The 20402-nt window shown below is 40.1% G+C and overlaps 1 protein-coding gene across 1 annotated transcript in view; it reads left to right on the top strand.

The window, feature by feature from the left end:
- The window catches only part of LOC121944502 (transmembrane protein 132C), a 347177-nt gene that overhangs the window by 130247 nt on the left and 196528 nt on the right, over nucleotides 1–20402 (top strand). The window contains exons 3-4 of the mRNA XM_088076513.1: nucleotides 110–528; nucleotides 2044–2621. Coding sequence (XP_087932639.1) covers nucleotides 110–528; nucleotides 2044–2621 — 997 coding nt within the window. The remainder of the gene's footprint in view (nucleotides 1–109; nucleotides 529–2043; nucleotides 2622–20402) is intronic.

The following is a 20402-nucleotide window of genomic DNA, read 5'->3' as shown; positions in this document are numbered from 1 at the left end:
CTTTCCATGTTTTAGCCAGGCTTTGCATTAGTTATTTTATGAAAGGCATGTTTTTATAATTATAATGACATTAATCTTTTCCTCCTCATTTTCTCTTCCCGTATCTCAGTGTGTGACAGCCATGCAGGAGCAGCAGGAGTCGGACCAGGAGGAGGCCTGGACTCCTCCCAGCCCCGTTTCTCCTCCTCCCTACCCACCTACCTCCCCGCCCAGTGCCAACTAAGTGGTGCTGACTCCGCCTTCTTTCTACGAGAAGCCAATCAGGAGGTTATGCGAAATGGCAGCCTGTCATCACGGACTGAGCCCTTCTTCCTCCACCAGCTGGAACCAGCCATCGGCGTCCCGCAATCCCTGCCCAGCGTCAACTGCAGCTACGGAAACCTTAGCATTGAGCAGCCAATCCCAGTGGAGCTGCTTCAGGGTCCGCCACCGCATCTGCTACTGACGACCAACCAGGTGACTCTGAATTGGAAGGTCAAAGGTCAAGTGGTGGTGCCCAAAGTGGGGTCAACACGACCCTGGATACAGGTACTGCCAGTTTTAATCTTCATTGACTTTAATTCTTTTAATACAAGTGAATAAAGTTTTAGGCTTCTTCACACACACACACACACACACACACACATATATATATAACACATTTTATGCAAAATACTTGAAAATATGTGAAAACATTTATGGAGTAATACTGTTCATGGGCAAACCTGAACCTCGTACTCCGCAGCCGTTCAATCTTCGCTTCAGCTCCCACAGCGGACCCGCCTCCAGTGTCTCGAGCAGAGAATACTGCTAATGTTGTCATGATCTTGATACCTAATTTCATATCACTAGTGATTTTTTAATCATTCACATCTGGCTGAGGTTAGTGCCACATTGTTCTGTGGTGTGACAAACTCTTAACACATTTATACCCCTTTTCCACCAGATTAGTGCATGCACGCAGGTAAAATGGTTAAACCCTGCTCCAAATAGGGGATAGACTTCTTTCCCATTGCCAGTAGACCAGAGCTGTGCACTTGGCTCTGCAGCAGTGTATGCCTTTATGTATGAGTGTCTGTGTGTGTGTGTGTGTGTGTGTGTGTGTGTGTGTGTGTGTGTGTGTGTGTGTGTGTGCGCACTCATACTTACTTTTTTTTTTTTTGGTGTGTCCATTTGATGTCTGGACAGTCTAGCAAACAGGTTGCATTAAAAAGCAGCATGGACAGAGGTCTGTGAAAACACTACCATGGTTACTTTCTTTATATATCTATGACTTAGTCTCTCCTTCAGTGTCAGTGCAGACTAATTTGGAACAATGTTTTAATGCCATTTAGGTGGAGAGAGACGGTATATAGTGGCCACATGTCATTGCATCAGGCCGGTTAGGCAGCTAAAATTACTGCTTTCACCCTGGTGTTGTGTTTTCGTCATTGCCAATCAGAGCCTGAGGCAATAAATACCTTTTTCTACTGCAGAGTCATTTGACAGGGGTGTGGATGCCAGTTGTACAATTTTCTATTGCATTAAAAAGCCAGATGTTAGCAGGTATTAGCAGGTGTTAGTGCAGTGGATATTTATTTTCGCCTGGATTTATTTACCAATATGATAATGCTAAACAAGAAGCATGAATAAATTCCATTACATTAGGATTTCATGTATCAATTTATAGTATGTTTGTCTATTTGTTCGTGGATTCAGTTATCATATAATTAATACTGACTGACTGAAGTGTCTTCTTTGGCTTTAAAAGGTGCAAACTGTGAGATTGAACCAAAACAATAAAGTTGCAGGCTAGAAAATGAACCATAAAGCTGCAGGGGTGCAGGGTAATTGATAACTCTCTCTGGGTTTGTCACTACAAGCAACACCTTTCACATCACACTGTAATTTTATCCATTGCTAATGTAAAAATATCGATTAGTGCAGCTTTAAAGAATATACTCAGTGCATATGCAGACATCTATCTACACAGAAAGAAAGAAGAAAATTGCTTGTAGAGCTGTCTGTCTACTAATTTAGCCATTATGGCAATATTATTATTATCTGCATTTGTTTTGTCCTCAGGTGCTGTTTTATCTGGTGGGGAGGCGCTGGGATGAGCCCGACCCGCCTCCTACAGCCCTCCTCCCATGTGTCAGAGCTGTGGCCATCCGTGACACCAGTGAAGCAGCACCCTCGGCGGGCTGCCGACTCGTGGGACCATCTGGCATCTGTGTTGTCCGTCTGGAGATTCCCCCAGCTTGGTTTACACCGCCACAAGTGAGAAAAAGACCTCCCGAAGTGACTCTACCATCAGTGGATGTGTATTACTCGATTATACCAGTGGAAGGAGCTGATCAGGAGTGTCCCTCTACTGTTAATGAGCCATGGAGGGGTCAGAGTGCAAATGTCGGGCCTCTTGGAGGCCTGGGCTTGGGTCTCGGGGGACAGTGGAGCCCCCTGGTGGATGGGGGTCTTCAGGACATGCTCAAAGCTGGCTCGGTGGTAATGACAATGGGCCCGGTTTCTGCCAAAGGAGAAAAATTGAGACTGGATGAAAATGTGGAGGTTCTGGTGCCACCCAGCCCAGTTCGACTTGGCAAGACGGTGGCGTTTGGCATCTACATGAAGACTGGTTCAAACACAGAGCAGTTTATACTGAGGTAGGAACACAAATACTTTCATCTGAGTTGTTTGACTTAAGTTTTATTTGGTATTCTGGTCTCTTTTTGTCTCGTTTTCCCTTTTCTTAGGTTTCTCTCCGAATCTTTTTTCTATCACCTCCACTTATTTGTCTCCTTCTCATCTGCTCTCTCTCATCTCTCAACACCGCTGCCTCCCGAGGTTGATGGCTGTCACCTTTGTGTACTCAGCCTCTTTCAGGAGCCAGCAATGCAAATAACAACCTCATGACTATTCATGACTGATCCAAGGAGAGAAGAAAACAGAGAATGAGAGGTGGGATAGGGAAAGGGTGAATGAGAGGAACTGGGGAGACAAGAAAATAAAAGAAGAGGCATAAAATTAGAGAGGGTTTTGGTTTCTCAAACTTAAGGGTGGTACCCAAAATGTTTCTCAGGTGTGCTTTGAGAGGTCACCTACATGGTTTCCACCATAATAGGCAATATGTTTTCATGCGGCTGTATCCCAGGAAACAAATTTCTTTTCATTTCTCCGGTGGAAAATGAATTTACAACCCCTGATCTAGACTAAGCGTGCATCTGCATCCCATTGCTGCCTCATCATTTCACTGACTTTAGGGATTTCAGGCTGACAAATGACAGATTTATCATTTTTTTGCATTTAATTATTCGATCCGGAGAACATCCCAACACACAACACCGAGGCTGAATTTAGCATCACTAAAACAATATACCCCTGAGAGGTTAGAACTATTGAGAACATTTTAGAGAGAGACTGTGAGCAACTTTAAATACATTTTTCACCATTTCAGTCTCACATTCACTCAAAGAAAACCTGGAACACACTGAACACGGTAATTGGCACATGTCAAATGTTTCTCCTTTTCACAAAAGGCTTGAACGTTTTTTCAGATCATTTGCGCAGAATGTCAGGGAAATCGATTTCACATAATGAAAGCTGCACGTTGTTATTAGAATCGCTGCAGTTGCTGCATATTTCTGAATGACAATAATACCCTTCCAATGTGAACCAGGAAGAGGATGTCAGATTCTTTGTGTTGTCTTTTGCAAATGCCTGATAAGGTGTTTTAGTATATAATTCTGTTTTTGATGCAAGTGGTGATGTGCATTCATATATTCTGGCCCATCTACACGTAAGAGTTCTGTCTACAATGAAATGCTAAACAGATTTAGGGTACATTTCTGTATGGGTTCTAAGGGCACAATACTGGAATTATTTAGTGGAAAGTCATCTTAATTTGTCTGATGGTAACAGTTGCAACAAAGCCAACGGGAGTCAATTAAGCACATTCGGTACATACCCACATGGCATGGTCAGACCAGGCAAAATTTATACGAGTTGTAATGAAATTAGGTGTTACGCTCACCAAGTCTTAAACTGTCTGGACACTAGAAAAACTTCGTAATTTTTATGAAATCACACATAGCTTTACCATGAATTGACATTTTTCGTTTTACGCACTTTTATTGTAGCCCATCTGTATAGAAATTATAGGGCACTAGCAAAGTGGACCTCTGTGTGGCAGCAATGCACTTGCACTTGTGTAAATGATGAGTGATTTGATTCTGTGTTGCAATTCAAACAGGTTATTTCAAATGCCAGTAGGTCAAGGACGCAAAGGCACTACTCATGAAATACTTGTAGGGAAGATGATCCTTGGCAGCCGGAATTCGAATACAAAAAAAACCCAAAAAAACAAGTGAGAACTGATATAAGGCACAATTCACAATAACATAAAGCACCGTAAACGATCTGATTCAACTTTTTACCAGGTTGTTCTTTACAATAATTATTCTTCGACATAATTGATCAAAAGATGCAGAAAAAAAGCTATATTATCAACCAGATTACAGTTGTGTGTTTCTGTCACCTGAGGACAGTGGAGGAGAGTGTTGCGCTACCTGCTGATAAAACTCACACACACACACACACACGGTCACACAGATGGAGGGAAATAAATACTCCACCGACATCCTGTGCTCACTCTCTGCCATGTATACTTCTTCACAGTACACACATACACACACACACACACACACACACACACACATATACAGATGCTATACAGTACATTCTTGTATGCTGTGTGTGTATCAAGCACAGACACATATAAACACACATGCAAGTGATGAGTTTGGTTGCCCCTACAAACACTGTCTTTGTTGTAAAACACCCCTGCTGAGTGTGTGTGTGTGTGTGTGTGCGTGCGTGCGTGCATATGTGTGTGTGTGTGTGTGTGTGTGTGTGTGTGTGTGTGTGTGTGCCCGCCCATCCTACCTGCAGCCCTTGCCCTCTGCCCTGGCATACAGTCCCCTGGATAATCCCCCATGTTAGAAGCACAGTCAGACATGTAATAAGGCTTAAGTGGATCTCATTCCTGTGTGAGTGTGTCCATGTGTGTGTGTGTGTGTGTTTGAGACACATAATAAGCCTTAAGTGTGCTCCATCACAGTGGGGTGATGTGATTATGATAAACTGCTGAGGAGATGGAGGGACACGGAGAGAGGACGAGTGAGAGAGAGAGACAGACAGACGGAGACAGGAAGGAACGGAGAGAAAGACAATGAATAAAAAAGAAAGAAAAGGAGAAGACCGCACTGGGTAAGAGCAGAGAGAAGGGAAGTGAGGAGCTTCATGCATTTGCATCTCGTCATCACTCTAAAGCTCTTTCAGAAGGTAGAGATGCGAGGACGGGGGAGTTGAGGCAACACACATTTGCTAAATTGGATTGGGCATCCTTGCTGTATCACCTGTCACTCGGCTTGTAGTCTCACATAACCGTACATGACTTTGTCACTTTGTGATGAGAGTACTCGTCTACAAAGCACGAGCTGAAACTGTGTTCATGGATGTCTGAAACAGTCAGCACTGATTGAGTTATACTGCCAAGTCTTCTTCCTCCAATTCAGTCACATTTTTGTTTGAGTCATCAACTCACCATTTTCAGATTTTAAATTGTATCATTCAAACCTCCTCTAACCACAGCTCTTCCTAGATATATCTCTTCTAACCTGGACCTTTTTTTTGCACAATTGTATTTTTGAATTTTTACTATGAATACTAGATTTCTATTATCACAACACTCCTTTGTTATTCCTCCAAGTCATTTAGAAACACTTTGAATGCATCTAATGAAAACAACTCCCAAAGATTTAGGTAACTGGTCCAAGCAAAGGGAGCAGCATATTTAAACACCCTTTTCCCAGTTCAGTATGGACTTTATTTATAAAAATAAGTAATTGGAGTGAAGACACTAACCTTCTATACTTTTTGTAGGATGTAGATCTGTAGGTAAGACAATAGACCAAAAATAGCTTTACAAATAAGAATGTGCCAATGGTTAAGTCCGCGGGTGGTCAAGGTGAACCATCCAAACCAAGCGCACAGAGAGCAATGCTGAGTATGGGCTTTGACCTTGTAATTAATTTCAGTGCTCCATGATAGAGAGACTCCAGTGTGTGTTGCATTCATATATTACACATTGTCATAGTAAGGCAGAGACAAAAAAATGCTGGCAACAAGTCTCCTTTTGCCCTCAAATAAAAAGCAAGACTTTAAAAAACCTTTATAAAAGTCTGTACATAAAGCCAGTTTTGCAGATAGTGGCAGAACCTTCTTATTTGCTACAATTTTAGTAATCCAGATGATGATGATGATGATGATGTACAAAAATGTGTAAGAGAAGTTCAGTTAAAAAACAAAACAGGTAAAATGAAGTATGTAAATTTTAAAACTCAGGTATCTTTGTCTATCCAATGCACATTCACTGCAGCCTGCTGCTCCAAGACCTATTATAGATCTAGTGCCAGAGTCACAGACTATGACTGAATGAAAATTATACCAAAAGACATTTAAGCATGTTTATGGCTGAAAGAACACAAAAGACATATGAGACATGTGCTAGATGAGTCAGTAATTGGTTTTTGTCACTGTTACTCAAGCTTAGATATTAATAAGAATACCAAGATAATGTGCCACACTTAAATGGGCTTGCCAAGATTCATTTTGAAAGGACAAGAGGAGATTATGAAATGGAGAGACCTTTTGGTTAATTAAGAAATACTAAAAGAAAAAAAAGAGTAGATGTGTTTTTGTGCTTATTGTGTTATTCAACATTTTCACCTGACTTTTAAAAAAGAAAAAAGGTTATTAATCAAAAAGAGGTTATTTGTTCAGCTTGTTATATCATCCTTTTAATGTTAGATCATCCCCAGGTTTCTGATTATTGAACAGGTCTCCGATGCAGACCTTCCTGCCATGTTTCTTCTTTGCCTCATGCGACAATGGAGAATGTATATAATGATGTCATATTTTACATAAAAGTCATCTAGGACACACTCCTCACTGCAATCTTACTATTGCGATGCATTTTGAGTGGAACATTCATAAAGAGTCTGCATTCAGTCCAAACCCCCCAAAACTTTCCCCGATGTTGATAAGTGTTTCTTTATCGTAAGGGGGGCCAAGGTGTTGAAAAAACAGAAAAATATAGCAAAATACAGCAAAAAAGTAGCAAGGTTTGGAGGAGCTACAGGCTGCTGCATGCAAGATACTGAAACCAAAATTGCGAGTGCATATTTATGTTTATCTGATAAGCAGGTGTCACTTTGTATGGTAGCAGCTATTGATTGCCTTAAATGTGTGTGTGAAGTCCATATACCATTTTTCAACATGGAGGCTGCTGAGCTGGCAGATCGCTGCTAACGATGTTAACTGTTCTGACAGAGCAAAAAGTGTTAACTTGTTGTTAATGTAGTGTTAAGGCTTCCACAACAAAGCCATTCCACCACCTTGGATCAGGACATCCTTACCAGCAGTTTGAGTGCAGTGCAGAGCAGCATATTGAGCTCACAGGGACTCACATGCACCAACATGCAAATGTGTCTGGACTGTCTACCACAACAACAAACAGAGAAGCCTAGATTACAACATACACACAGGGAGCAAAACTGTTCTCTGCTCGGGAACCCATTACTCCACTATATTTTTTACATAGCAATTAGATGTTTAAATATAATGCTATGAATGTGGCATACAGCTCCTTTAACGTTCTTATTTTTTTTGGTTGAATAGGCACCTGATTCAGTGTTCAAGTTTTGTGCCAGCTTTTTTTTTGTACACAAAACACAGTATGAAAGCATGGTGGGCTACAAAATTTCAAAAGCCTAGTCTTGCTGCCAAATTGCATACCTGTTAATCTAACTATAAAGGAAGCAGATACAGCCCTAATTCCTACAGTTGCTAACATGTCAAAAAGTTTTTTTAATGCTGGAATGTCCACAATATGGCATTTGCTCCTAAAGCTAATCAAGAACTTCCATAGTCATGCATTAATCCTAATTCAGTGTATTAGAAAACAAAAGACACAAATTAATTAGCATCTCTCAGCTCTCTACTCTGCATGCCATCGCTTCTAACTTCAAAAGGTTGAAAAGAGGACAAAACTTGATGATGAATTCATGTTCTGTGTAGCTCCAATTTAGTGAGCGTTCAGCCAGATATATTTAACAGTGTTTCAATTCGTGGAAACCCGTGCCACAGAAGTTTTGATGCTTTGAATCCATGTTTAGTTGAGCATTACAGCATTTTTCAGCAGTGGGAATTTTGACAGACTGAGGGTCAAAGTGATTAGCATCTCCCTCATTAAAAAGCTGTCGTCTTGAACTGTGTGCTATCGTTGTTTGGTTAGTTAATTAGCGAGATGATTACTGATGAGGGGATAAATGCTATGCGTGTGTATGTGTGTGAGATCTACTGCACAGAGACAGATTGAGACAACGATTATCAAAAGGCAAATACATTTTTTTCTGTCTCTGCTTGTGTTCTCTCGTTTTTCTCTGTTTTTATGTGACTAGTATTATAATAGCCATTTGTTTTGGTATGCAGCCTGTATTTACTGTCCCATTGTTTCTGTGTGTGTCCTCTTCTCTGTATGTGAGTGTGTGCATGTGCGTGTTTGTGTGTGAACGGATTAGTGGATTTTTCTTAGGATCAGAGGGGAGATGTACTTCTAAGGACCAGCTAGTTATCTCTGGTGGTTACACCTTGTACACACTCCTTCTCCTCTGTGTCACAACACACACACACACACACACACACACACACACACACACACACACACAAGCACATACACAATATGCCCAGGATGCCTTTATTCCACAAAGCTCCACCATTGATTTCACCTCAAATGCCCTTTCACCAGCACGGAGAGAGAATCAATTGTTTTTGTGACTGTCTGTGTTTGTGTGTGAATAAGTGTATTTGCAGTCTTAAGTAAGCACAGCATGTGATTGTTAGTGTTATTGTATTCTTGCATATGTGCTCATCTGCCTTGGCATACATATTCCTATTCACTGGTTACAATATGAGTGTGTACGTGTTTTATGGGTGTCTAAAAAAATGTGTCCTTTGGGAGTATATCCTGTTGAGCCATTGTGTGTGATGGTGTGATTCTCATTTTTGTCTCTCTGCTTCAGTGTCCTTTCTTTTTATGTGTGTTTGTGTGTCAGTGTCCTTGTTTTTCTTTTTTTTCTGCTGCTCTTTGTGCTGAACTCCTCCATATGACAAATGCATTTTATAATGTCTTTAAAAAGCCACAAAAGACAAAATGGGAATTAGTTGTATTTCTGTAAATCGGGCATGAAAAGGCTCTCAGGGTGTTGGAAAAAAAAGCCCACAATTACCAAAAAACTGGAAACTATTCTAGTGATTGATAGTGTTGGATGAGCTGTTTGTGTTCTTTTGTATTGCTACTCTTTGTCTTACAATGAAAACATTTGTAGAACTATATATTTATTTAAAGAAAAAGAGCAATAAGCTATGAGTTGTAAGTATTGCCAAAGCATATGTACTTAAATAGGTTGTCAAACTTTGTCATCTCTTTCCCTCTTTCTCCTAAGAGTACATTAAGGTGATTGTCCCATTGGTTAACAAAGTAACAGAAGTTACGCATGAATGTGCTAAAAGAGCTGGTTCATTGCATGTGCTCATATTTTTCATGAACGGCAAGCTGAATACATCAGTTGCGACAATTAACAGCACTTGCTTTACAGATTTGCAGATTTGCAGCATTTGGATATATGGCACCCGGCATGCATGTCGACACAATGCCTGCAGACAGTGCAACTTCCTTAACTGCTGAAGTCCAATTTGAAGGACTTTTATGAACAAATCAGTGAGTTAAAGGAAAAAAATCTTACAATAATAGGCAGGTCTGACCAGGTCTGAACAAACAAGTTAAAACACTGGACCAGTCCTAGGAAATATCTACAAGTAAATGATGATCCAGAGAATGAATTTTTATTAAAATAACAGAAGATGTGAATGTAAACTAGTTTATTATCTTGGACTTTGAGCTCAGTCCAAAATTCAAATGGTAAACTATGAACTCAAATTGGTTCATTTCAATCTATGTGATCTGAATTTTGAGCTAACTCCTCTGAAGTGTGAACATGCATGACACTGCGCACTGCATTTCTCTCAGAGTAGCAGACACTTTGCTTGAGTGCGTCTTACACTCTGGCATATACCACTTTGAGAGTGACAATCTCGTTCTAAACTGAGATCAACTTTAAACCTAACTGATGAGTGACACTAAATTATACAGGACTAAAGGTGACAATTATGCACTGTCAAAATGACAAGAAATAGCAGACTGAGCAGTTTTGACCTTTGAGCACCAACATTTGCCCCTTAAAAAACTAGTGAAAGACTGTCTGGGGTAAGAATTACTGTGCAGTGGATAAATATGAGGTTGTTGACTATTATGAGGCAAAAAGAAAATCTTGCAAAACACTAAAGGATGTTTTTAAAATCTGTGATGAAAATACATTTACAAGCAAAATAATGCCTGTCTGCTACAATCCTTATAAGCATGAAGTGCCGGAGAAACAGTCTTTGTACATAAATTAATCATGCCGTGTTACCTTGAACTTGTGAAGAAGACTTTCTCACATGCCTTTAAGGAACACGGCAAACATATTGATTCATTAATTGTGGACTACGTTTAACAACAGCAAAATTATATCGAAATAATTATTTACAAATTCTCACAGAGTGCATGCAGGAAAAAGTTAACTTAAAGTGAAACTTATCTAAGAAATTGTTCAGTTTCAGACTTAACACAGAATTTGGCCAACAAAAACAAAAGTAATTGACACCTCTTGCGACTAATAGACAAGCTTAGCAAAGCTTGATCAATGACATTGTACCATGAGGTGGAAAAGTAAGGAACACAATGCCTCCCTGATGGAGAATAAACTCAGCTGTCTTCATTTTTGTCTTCATTACCTGGAATGATAAAAATGTTGGGACAGAAAGCAGGGCTCTGGAGCTGTAGATATATGGTAATGTTGTGTTAGTGGCGCTTTACTTTAGTGGGGGAATCTGCTGGAAGAAGTCATAACAATGCATGGCTTGAAGGCCTCAGCAGCTGAGATACTCCTTTGGCTCTAAGACACCTGAAGGGATGTGCTCAACATCAGTGGAGGTGACACACTGCCAGTGTGGGTCATATAGAGTTGAAGGGGATCATTGTAAATATATCTGCACATTTTTAGCGCAAGCCTAAACAGACATCGCCTGAGATGCTGGGCTATGAAAATTAACTAGACTTTATGTGGCAATTTAATGCATCATACCTCTGCCTGCATTTTAAAGGAGGTACTCGTTATACCTGCACAGTTTGAATTACTGGATTTATTTTCATTCATCCTAATAATTTTTTTGCTATGTCCTTATGCATCCTAAAATTCTCCACTATTACATTAAAGAGAGCTTGATATTGGCAATGGTTCTCTACAGGTCATTTGCAGCACTGATTGCTATAAACAGCCAAATAATCCGATCATATGAGAGATTATAGTAACACTGACGACAGTCATATGTACACACACACACACACACACACACACACACACCACACACACTAGAAAAGCTGAAATATAAAATAAGGTGATAAAAATGTCAGAAATTCATTTAGACTTTTTTTAAACATTGGGAGAGTTCACACAGACACATGTACACTTCCACACATATTAAAGCAATCATTCACATGTAGTATGTAGATTTATAGACCCATAAAACTGTGTTACATATGTCCCCAATATTAGCTGACACACACATTATGTGGTGAACATGTACATTTGCTTTATTCAGTGGCTTAATATCTTATGCCAGGAGCCAGTCTGTAAAATTTCTGCTGAGTCTGTGAGGTCAGACTGGCGCCTACAGTCAGCGGCACAGTGGTTTAGTGAATATTTCTTGCAGAAAGTGCTGAGGAACATTTGCATTTAACCACGGCCAGCGGCAGCCTAAATGTCACAAAAGCTAAGCTAATAAGTTATGATGAAAATGTATAAACAATACACAGTGGCCAGTTTTGTGCCATTTTGTAGCTGTTGTGGTATCATTCTGTCAAGTAGTTTTGTTTTGGAAAAGTGAGTCGGCTAATCTTGTGTTAGACCAACTCTATTAAGACTTGATTTGCTTTTTGAAGTCACTCATGCTGCCTCACATCAACCCAGTTATTAGGCACTGAACATTTCTGCACAATCACGGATGCGTTACATTTGTACGTTATGTAGCCAGTATGTTCAAACATATTTTTTTTTGTTTTTCAACAATGATATGGTTAATGTGAGGGTACGTTTAAGCACAAAACCACTTAGTTATGGCTAGGAAAATATCATATTTTTGCTTTAAACAACCACTTTTGGTGTCACAATCCCAGCTGGAAAAGCAGTGATGTCTCCGTAAAAAAACAAACACTTTCGTTGGCACTATCCCCAGTGGAAACACAGTTACAGGTCGCTAAAAAATGCCCACATTTGGTGGCGTAAAAGTTGCTGGAAACACAGCGATGACTCTTTAAAAAAAACAACTGTTTTTATTGTCTGATGGTCTCAAACAGTGACCTACAGCTTGGCCGGTATTTCATCACCCTCCACGACAAAGTCAGCCAAAAACTTCTATGAGGGACTAAGATGTGAAAATTGGGAGATAAATAAACTTTCATTTAAACATATTTGTTTGCATGTTAAAGATCAAGTTTGCATGTAAATCTACATATATGCACTGAAATATACAGACTAAAGGAGTGCACAAAGAGGCAGTTAACAAGGGAGAGTTAAAAACAGCAGATTAAAACAACAAGAATTTAAACAACGTACGTGGATTAGAATTAGATAATAGATTTGGTTTGAGGACATGCCTTAAAGTTCATACAGTTCACATGGTTCTGAATGAAAGCCTCCATGGAAAAAATATGGTGGGAAAGTCTATGATTTCTCTGGTCAGGTTTAGGAAAAAGGAAACGTGGTGAGTATGTATCTTAAAATGTCTCCTTATAAGACCACTCGGGACCGCTTCCTTGTTTACTCCCGACAGCGCATTGGTCACCTGATCGCAGCTTTACTAAAATACGTGGGTTACACACAAATTATTGACTGATGATAAGAATGAATTTTGGAGCATTACTTTTGTGGAAAAAACTGTTTTGAGAACAGCCTGATAAACTAGAGCTCTGACATGGTGGACTGTTTCACCTGTAGGGTAGTTCAAATTGGGTCTTTTTTTTGTTGTTGTTGTTTGTCAAAGTCTTTAATGGAGCTTAACGTTTATTAAGAAGAGGAGCTCTCTTAAATATTTAAATTTCAAGGACCTTAGGTGTTACTGTCAGTGATCTAACTTTTAAATATGACACATCTGCCCCCTCTACTGAAAACTCTGCTCTTACTGACATTATCATCTTTTCACTCTGATATTCCCCTGAGAAGTCAGCAAAGTGTCTGTCACCGGAAATATTTGGTTTACTGGTTAACACTCTATGGCTGAATAGACACACACACACACACACACACACACACACACACACACACAGTCCCTCTCTCTTTCTCCCTTTAACCCACACAGTCACTCCGTCTCTGTTTATTCCCCTAATCCAGTCTGCGCTATCATTCTGTCTACAGCACTCTTCCTCTACTTTCACTCCTCTCCATCCTTCAGCTTCCCTGTCATCATCTTCCTTTCTTCCCTCTCCCGTCTCCTCTTTTCTCTCTCTCGCTTTCTCTCGCTCTCTCTTTCCATCTCAAATCTGTCATGAATATTCATAAGGGTGTTATTTGCATTGCTGGCTCCTGAAAGAGGCTGAGTACACAAAGGTGACAGCCATCAACCTCGGGACAGTGCCAGTGTTTGTGTGTTTTTGGGGCTCTGCATTTGTGTGAGGGCGAGGAAAAATATACAGAGGTGGGAGAGGAAAATGAGGGAAGAGTGAGAGGAGTGGCGTCAGGGAGAAGAATGGGGGATTGTGTGTGTTTTGGCTGTATCGCTTGCAAAATGATTGACATTATCGCTGGAATTGTAATTAATGTCTCTGGATGTGTTTGAGCAAAATTTGAAACGTTTTTTGCTTTTTGAATTCAGTTATTGAAATGACAGTGATCCGCTGCACAGCTGTGTATGTGCACACATGTCCGCTCAGCCGTCTCTTTACACAAATTTCCCCGTTGCTTCTCATTTTTCGACTCCCGACACTCTTCTGTGTCTTTTCTTCTTTTCTTTGTGCGCTTCAATCGCTCTTTGAGTCTGGGTCTGCCAATGCTAGTTTGGGGATTCTTCATATGCAAATTTGTGGCCGGTTATTATGTTGTGTTTATTGTTGGTGCCACTCCTCGTTGCAGGATAGAGGAGCCCCATTTAGAAACGGGGCTCCTCTATGCTGCTTCTGCATTCCTCTGCACTGGAGATACACCAGTTGCTCAGAGTTTTAAACCAAGCGGCGTGTGTGTGTGTGTTTCTGTGTGTTTGAGCATTTACCTCTAAGTTACCCCAGGAGTTATAAAAAGGAGTTTGAGGATAAGTTTGTTTTTATTTTAACAAGCCGGGGGAAAACAGCTGATATTTTTACTAACAGAGAGAAATCCCTTCCCGCAGCTTTCCACCCTGGAACTCGAATAACGTTTTTATTTTCTTGGCCTGGGACCCAGGCTCATGAAAACATATTGTCTCTTTTATTATTCTGGGACCCACTTGAAATAAGCTACAGATGTTCCCATTGTAGAAGTACCAATCTTTACTGCACAATGGCTGAACTGCAGCTGCACTTTGGCTCTGTCTCCAAAAGGGATTTTTTTCTTGAAGTCACCAGACATTGTGAGGCATGTAGCTGGTATGTTTTTTTTATTTTGTACATATACATATATTAATTTTGTTATTATTAATAAATTAAAATTCAAAGGAGATGAAATTGCTTTCTTGTGTGTGGCAGCATGAATTGGGTTAGTGCATTTGATCTGTAAATCTTATATCCTTTGTTCTCCTTTGAGAAAATATCAGAAATTCATACCTCATGTTTTTGGTTTATTAATCACATCATAATATGGAAAAAAATTGAAACGGCTGGATCTGCTTGTGCCAATTTGCTTTTTTGCATCAAATGAGTTCTACCATGTGAAGACCATCTCCCTCTTTCAGTCGTAAACCACCATCTTGAAAATGTTGGCACTGCAATGTTTGTGCATCTCGACCCCACAGCCGTGCAAACTGTTGGCTCGTTTATACATACATGAATGCAAAGAGCTGACCCTAAATAGGCAAGAGGCACAAACTGCAATAAAACCCCAACTTAGGCATGTAAGCATAGATACTGACTTTCCTCTCCAGTGTTGCTTTTATGTATTAAAGGACTAAGCAAATATGTAAGGAAAACATCGAAGAAAACCAGTGAAGCAGGTTATATTTTCTCAGCCATTCTGCTGTCAAACACATTTAAAATGTTCAACTAAATTTCTTTATTGGGCTTGATATGCTGTTTACTTAGCCTTATAGGCTTTAACAGGCTTACTGTAGCCTAAGTATACACTGTATAACTGCATTATGTTGGAATTCTTTTAATGGACCAGTGCCCAATAGGCCCATTTGATAATCCATCCATGACTAGCCTCTCCTCTTTTACCTTTAACTCACTATATGATGAATGCTTCTGCTGCTCAACATTGATCTCAAAGTGGTATTCTTCAGGCTGAATCACGTCTATGTGGCCCTCCATTGTTGCAGTATGACGCCATTCTTGAGAGACTCTCAGCTATAAGTAGCTGGTTTATGTGCTCAATACATTGTTCATGTTTTTCTTCCTATCTGGTTCCCTTACAGTGAAGCACTCTCTGCTTTAGTTTATCTAAACTTGCAATTCACAATATCGCTGCCTCTTTTAGTACATCGTCCTTTTCACACTGCACTGCAGGGAGCCTCACACAATAGCCCCCAAGCTGGGAACAATGCTGTTTCCCATCTCTCTGTGTGTACATTTATGTATATACATGTCTCTGTGTGTGTGTGTGTGTGTGTGTGTGTGTGTGTGTGTGTGTGTGTGTGTGTGTGTGTCTTTGCTGGTTTTGATAGTGAGAGGAAAGCACCATTTAGTTTGTGTGTATAAAACACTAGGCTCAATTATCTGGTTGATGGTGAATCACCTTTTAGTTGACAGAGGCGGACATACCGTAATTGTAATTGCATTTTAATTTATGTCTTTCTGTCCTTTATATTGTGACCTGCTGACACACGTGGACACACAAGATATTTTGAGAAAATTACTGAGCCTGCTCCAAAGCTGTGATCTGAGTATTTATTGTAATCACTGATACTATTCATCACACTGATTCAAATAAGTTCCTTTTTTTCATGGATATCAAAACCAGGAAGGCCAAGAGTGCATCCTGCAATTGCTATAACTGTGTCTGTGTTTTTATATAAGCTTTAAAGGTTAGGTATTTTAAAGATCCGGTATGTAGGATTTAGGGAGATACATTGGCAGAAAATGAATTCAATAAGTATGTTTTCTTTAGTGGATAAATAACCTGAAAACAAGTATTGGCATGTTTTTGCATCATGCTTTTTATATGTACATAGGGGACAGGGCCTCGTCTAGAGATTGCCATGTTGTGCTGCCATGCCTCGACACTAGCCCAGAATGGATAAACCAAACATGGGCTCTAGATAGGGCCATTTGCGTATTTTTAAGTTGTGTCCTCTTTTTAAATGCCAAACTGCTCTATTCGTTGTTTTTACAGGTTTAAATCACAGAGTTTTTGGTTTGGAGAAGGAAATATCTCCCAAATTTCCAACACACTTTTGTCCCAAGCTGCATTGTTAATTGACTTCCACATCTACATATTACATGCTAGGTATCAGCCTGCATCTGCTGCTGATGTTGCGGGATGCAACAACCAATGGTGGCATGTACACAAGAGCACATGGATAAGTTTAGACAAGAAAAGCACATGTTTAGGTTTAGAAAAAAACATCATGGTGTAGTGAGTGAAGTGAACACTGGCATCAGGGGTGAAAGTTTGGGGTTTGTTTGTTCCCGCTCCTTATATTATGTTGTTACTGACAGTGATTAAACCTGATGCTATCCAGCAGTGATCACACAGCAGCAACAGGTGCAGTCTGGCTACATTTTAAAGTTACGCTGTTAGTATATCATACTGCCACACCAGGTGCAGTCCAGCCAACTTGAGGTGTATCAGAACACCAGGAAAACTTTTGTTTAGCTGTGTTACCAACTGACGCCCCCCGCGATGTATCACACGGCTGTGAAAGGTGGCTTTTGGCATCTGTGTCTGATGCCAAAATCATTGACAAAGCAGCGTTATTTGACGAATTTGTAATGAAAATCTGCTGGAATGTCTAGATCAGAAATAAGGCAACGCACATGAAGCTATCATAGAAAAAAAGGTGAGCACATATTAGCAGATCCTGGGCCTTGGTTGCATTGACACGTTCCTAAAATCTCTCTCCAAAGAAGAAGCTGTAATATCCGAAACAAAGCGATGGGCGACTGCTTGAAGTTCAACTAATCTGTGCTCAAGATTTCCCATCGAACCTGTCCAATCATGTGTATGAGCTTGGCTCTGAGCTGTGTAATCTCAGAAGATGCCCACTTAAAAATAAGGCTGCTATTGTTCATTCCAGGCACGTCACATCCCCATAGATTAGATACAGTTTGGTGGACCTTCAAAAACAATTCATAAATCCTTCATGGAGTTCTTCAAGGATCCCACTGAGATCGCTCAAAAGTAGTCGTTGGTTCTCTTCTTTTCTTTCTCTTAACTTCTCCATGCTGTATGACCTTTTCCAAGGCCGCAGGGATATGCTGTCACAGGGCACAGTTGCTCTGAACCTTGTAATCTGCTGATCGGTTGTAATGTTGTGATCCTGGAAATTCAAGCTTACTCTACTGTTGCACTCATTCTCAAATCACTCTGGTTAAGAGCATCACCTGCATGCTTTAAACTTTAATGATTGAGTTACTTATTAATGAAGGAATTGAAGAACCCCCAAAGTCCTTTTTGATACCAGCGTGTTTAAGTGGCTGTTGATGCTTCAGATGGGGAAACACCAGCTCTGTGTCTGATTGGATATCTAGCAGCAAAGTATCCAACACAGTTGGTCCTATTGGAGATGCTACACATTTTTGGAGGAATTTAATTCTTTCTTTTAGTTTGATCCAATTAAGGGCATCATTGTTTCAACAATGAAGGGAAACATGAAATTGGGGGTCCTCCACAAGAACATTTTTGGTATCAAACGCTTAAAGGTCCAGTGTGTAGGATTTAGGGGTATATATAATGTTAGAAATGGAAATGTTAGTAGTAGTAGTAGTAGTCGTAGTAGTAATTTACAGCCCGTCAATGACATAAGCTTCCAAAAAAACAATTTTTTGTTTATTTTTTAAATACATTACACGTATTTATTGTTTTGGAGAGGAAAAGACCTCTGCTGATGATTCAGCTCCTGGTAAAAACCCCTGAAAATCTGGATCTAAAGTTATCAGAGAAAATAGGTGATTACACATTAGCAGGTGCCTGTCTACTGTGCACCAAACAGCACAGAAGAAACGCAGATTTGTAATATGAAACTTCTTTATTCAGTGATTTTACTGGTTTCCATCACCTGGTCCATTTGTTTTGGAGAGGATGAGACCTCTGAGGATCATTCAGCTCATGGTTAAAACCTCCTCAACAATGAACACTATAGGAGTATTGACAGGGAGAAGTTTCTGTTGGTTGCAATCTATAATCCTCTGCACTAGATGCCACAAATCCCCCTAAATCTTACAGACTTGACTGCTACGTTCCTGCATTCTGGTAAATGTTTATGCATCACTTTGTGCCTTTTTCACATCAATTTTTGGTGTAAATATAATTCTATCAAAATAAAAGTAATTTGCTATTTAAATGCACATGTTCTAAATATTGAGAGGGATGTGTCCCTCGCCCCCACCCCATCCCCGACCCCTCACTCACTGAAATGAATCCAGTTTGTAGTGAACCAGATTCCCATTACTTGTGTTTTTACATACTAATGACCATTATCACTCATGGTCAGGTTGAAAATACATCTTTAGCCACCTGTTGTGTTTTCAAAGCTAAATCACTTTAAATAAAAAAAGAGCTCTTATTCATCCTTCATGCTGTCAACCTGACAAACTGCAAAGCCTTTTCAATCTACCAATTTACCTCACTCCATTAGTGTACAGCTTTCTGTCACTGCATTTAATGTGATCATTTTAATGTCTGTTCCTGTTTGTGTCTCTATTTATTACCACATTTATTACAAGGCAGTTTGGCCATGAGGAGCAGTTAATTGTTGAACTTGAACTAAAATCTCATTTAGAACAGATGCTTTCCATTGCCGGGGTATGGTATGAATACATGGCGGGCTCCATGATTGACCACCATGGTTCGTGTTTGCTCGTTTATCAGTGCTAATTTGCCCAGCTAATCTCCCCATTAGGCTCAGTGAGAACATTAGCCTAGCAAATTAGCACTGATGAATGGGCTATTATTCATAGCAAATTCCACTTCTATTCGCCTCTTTCATTTTTTTGAGTTCCTTTTCTCCCTCTTCCATCCTCTCTCTATATTTTCATCTTTACCTTTTTTTTTATCTGTCCCACCTTCTTGTTCTATGGCTCCTGGCTTGCTGGCTTATTGTTTTCAACTGCAAGACATTAAGCAATGTTTAAGGCAGTTTTATCTTACATTACACTGTATAGCATTGAGACATTCATTCCAGAAGTGGTTAAGATGCAGGATGAATACATGAAAAGGGGGTTCTACCTCTGCCACCACTTTGGGCCATGTGTAGGTCTTAGATATAAAATTATAACTGGATGTTTAACACCTTTGTCGGATGAGCGGCTTGTTGGTAAAACAAAGGCATCACCAATGCCTCTAGTCTCTAGTCTATTTTCTACCGTCTTTTCTTCTCCTTGTAAACCCCCCTCTATTCTAATCTTAGCAGGACTTAACAAAAAATGTTCCAGCTTACACACGTTCAAACACACACACACCCTCTCTCACACACGCATGCTGCGAGTCTTTCAAAGTAGCGTGTGGTACGTCGTTTGATCCCCTTCTTGTTCTTTGCTTCTGAAGGTAGTCTCAATTCTGTTTTAAATTCCAATCCCTATTGAGGACACACACACATGCTGTTTCCCAGTGTGTGTAAATGTGCCTGTCTCTCAAGAACATGCAAATGGCACACAGCTGCATGCATATACGGCACAAACAAAGGAATATAAACATGCATGTGTAAATGGTGGCATCTGTATGAGAACATGCACAGAGCTCCTGGGCCTGCAAAGCTTTTTTTTGTATCTGAATCACTCAGAGAAAGAGAAAGAAAAAGAGAAAATTGTGAGGTGGAAAGAAAAGGAGGAAGAAGGGGAAAAGGAGTGGGTGGGAAAAAAATGGAGGGGTAGGAGCAGGTAACAG

The sequence above is a fragment of the Plectropomus leopardus genome, chromosome 4 (genome assembly GCF_026936395.1).
Source record: "Plectropomus leopardus strain MGB_pleo_1.0 chromosome 4, ASM2693639v1, whole genome shotgun sequence".
Taxonomy (NCBI): domain Eukaryota; kingdom Metazoa; phylum Chordata; class Actinopteri; order Perciformes; family Serranidae; genus Plectropomus; species Plectropomus leopardus.
This window is presented reverse-complemented; position numbering and strand designations above follow the sequence as displayed.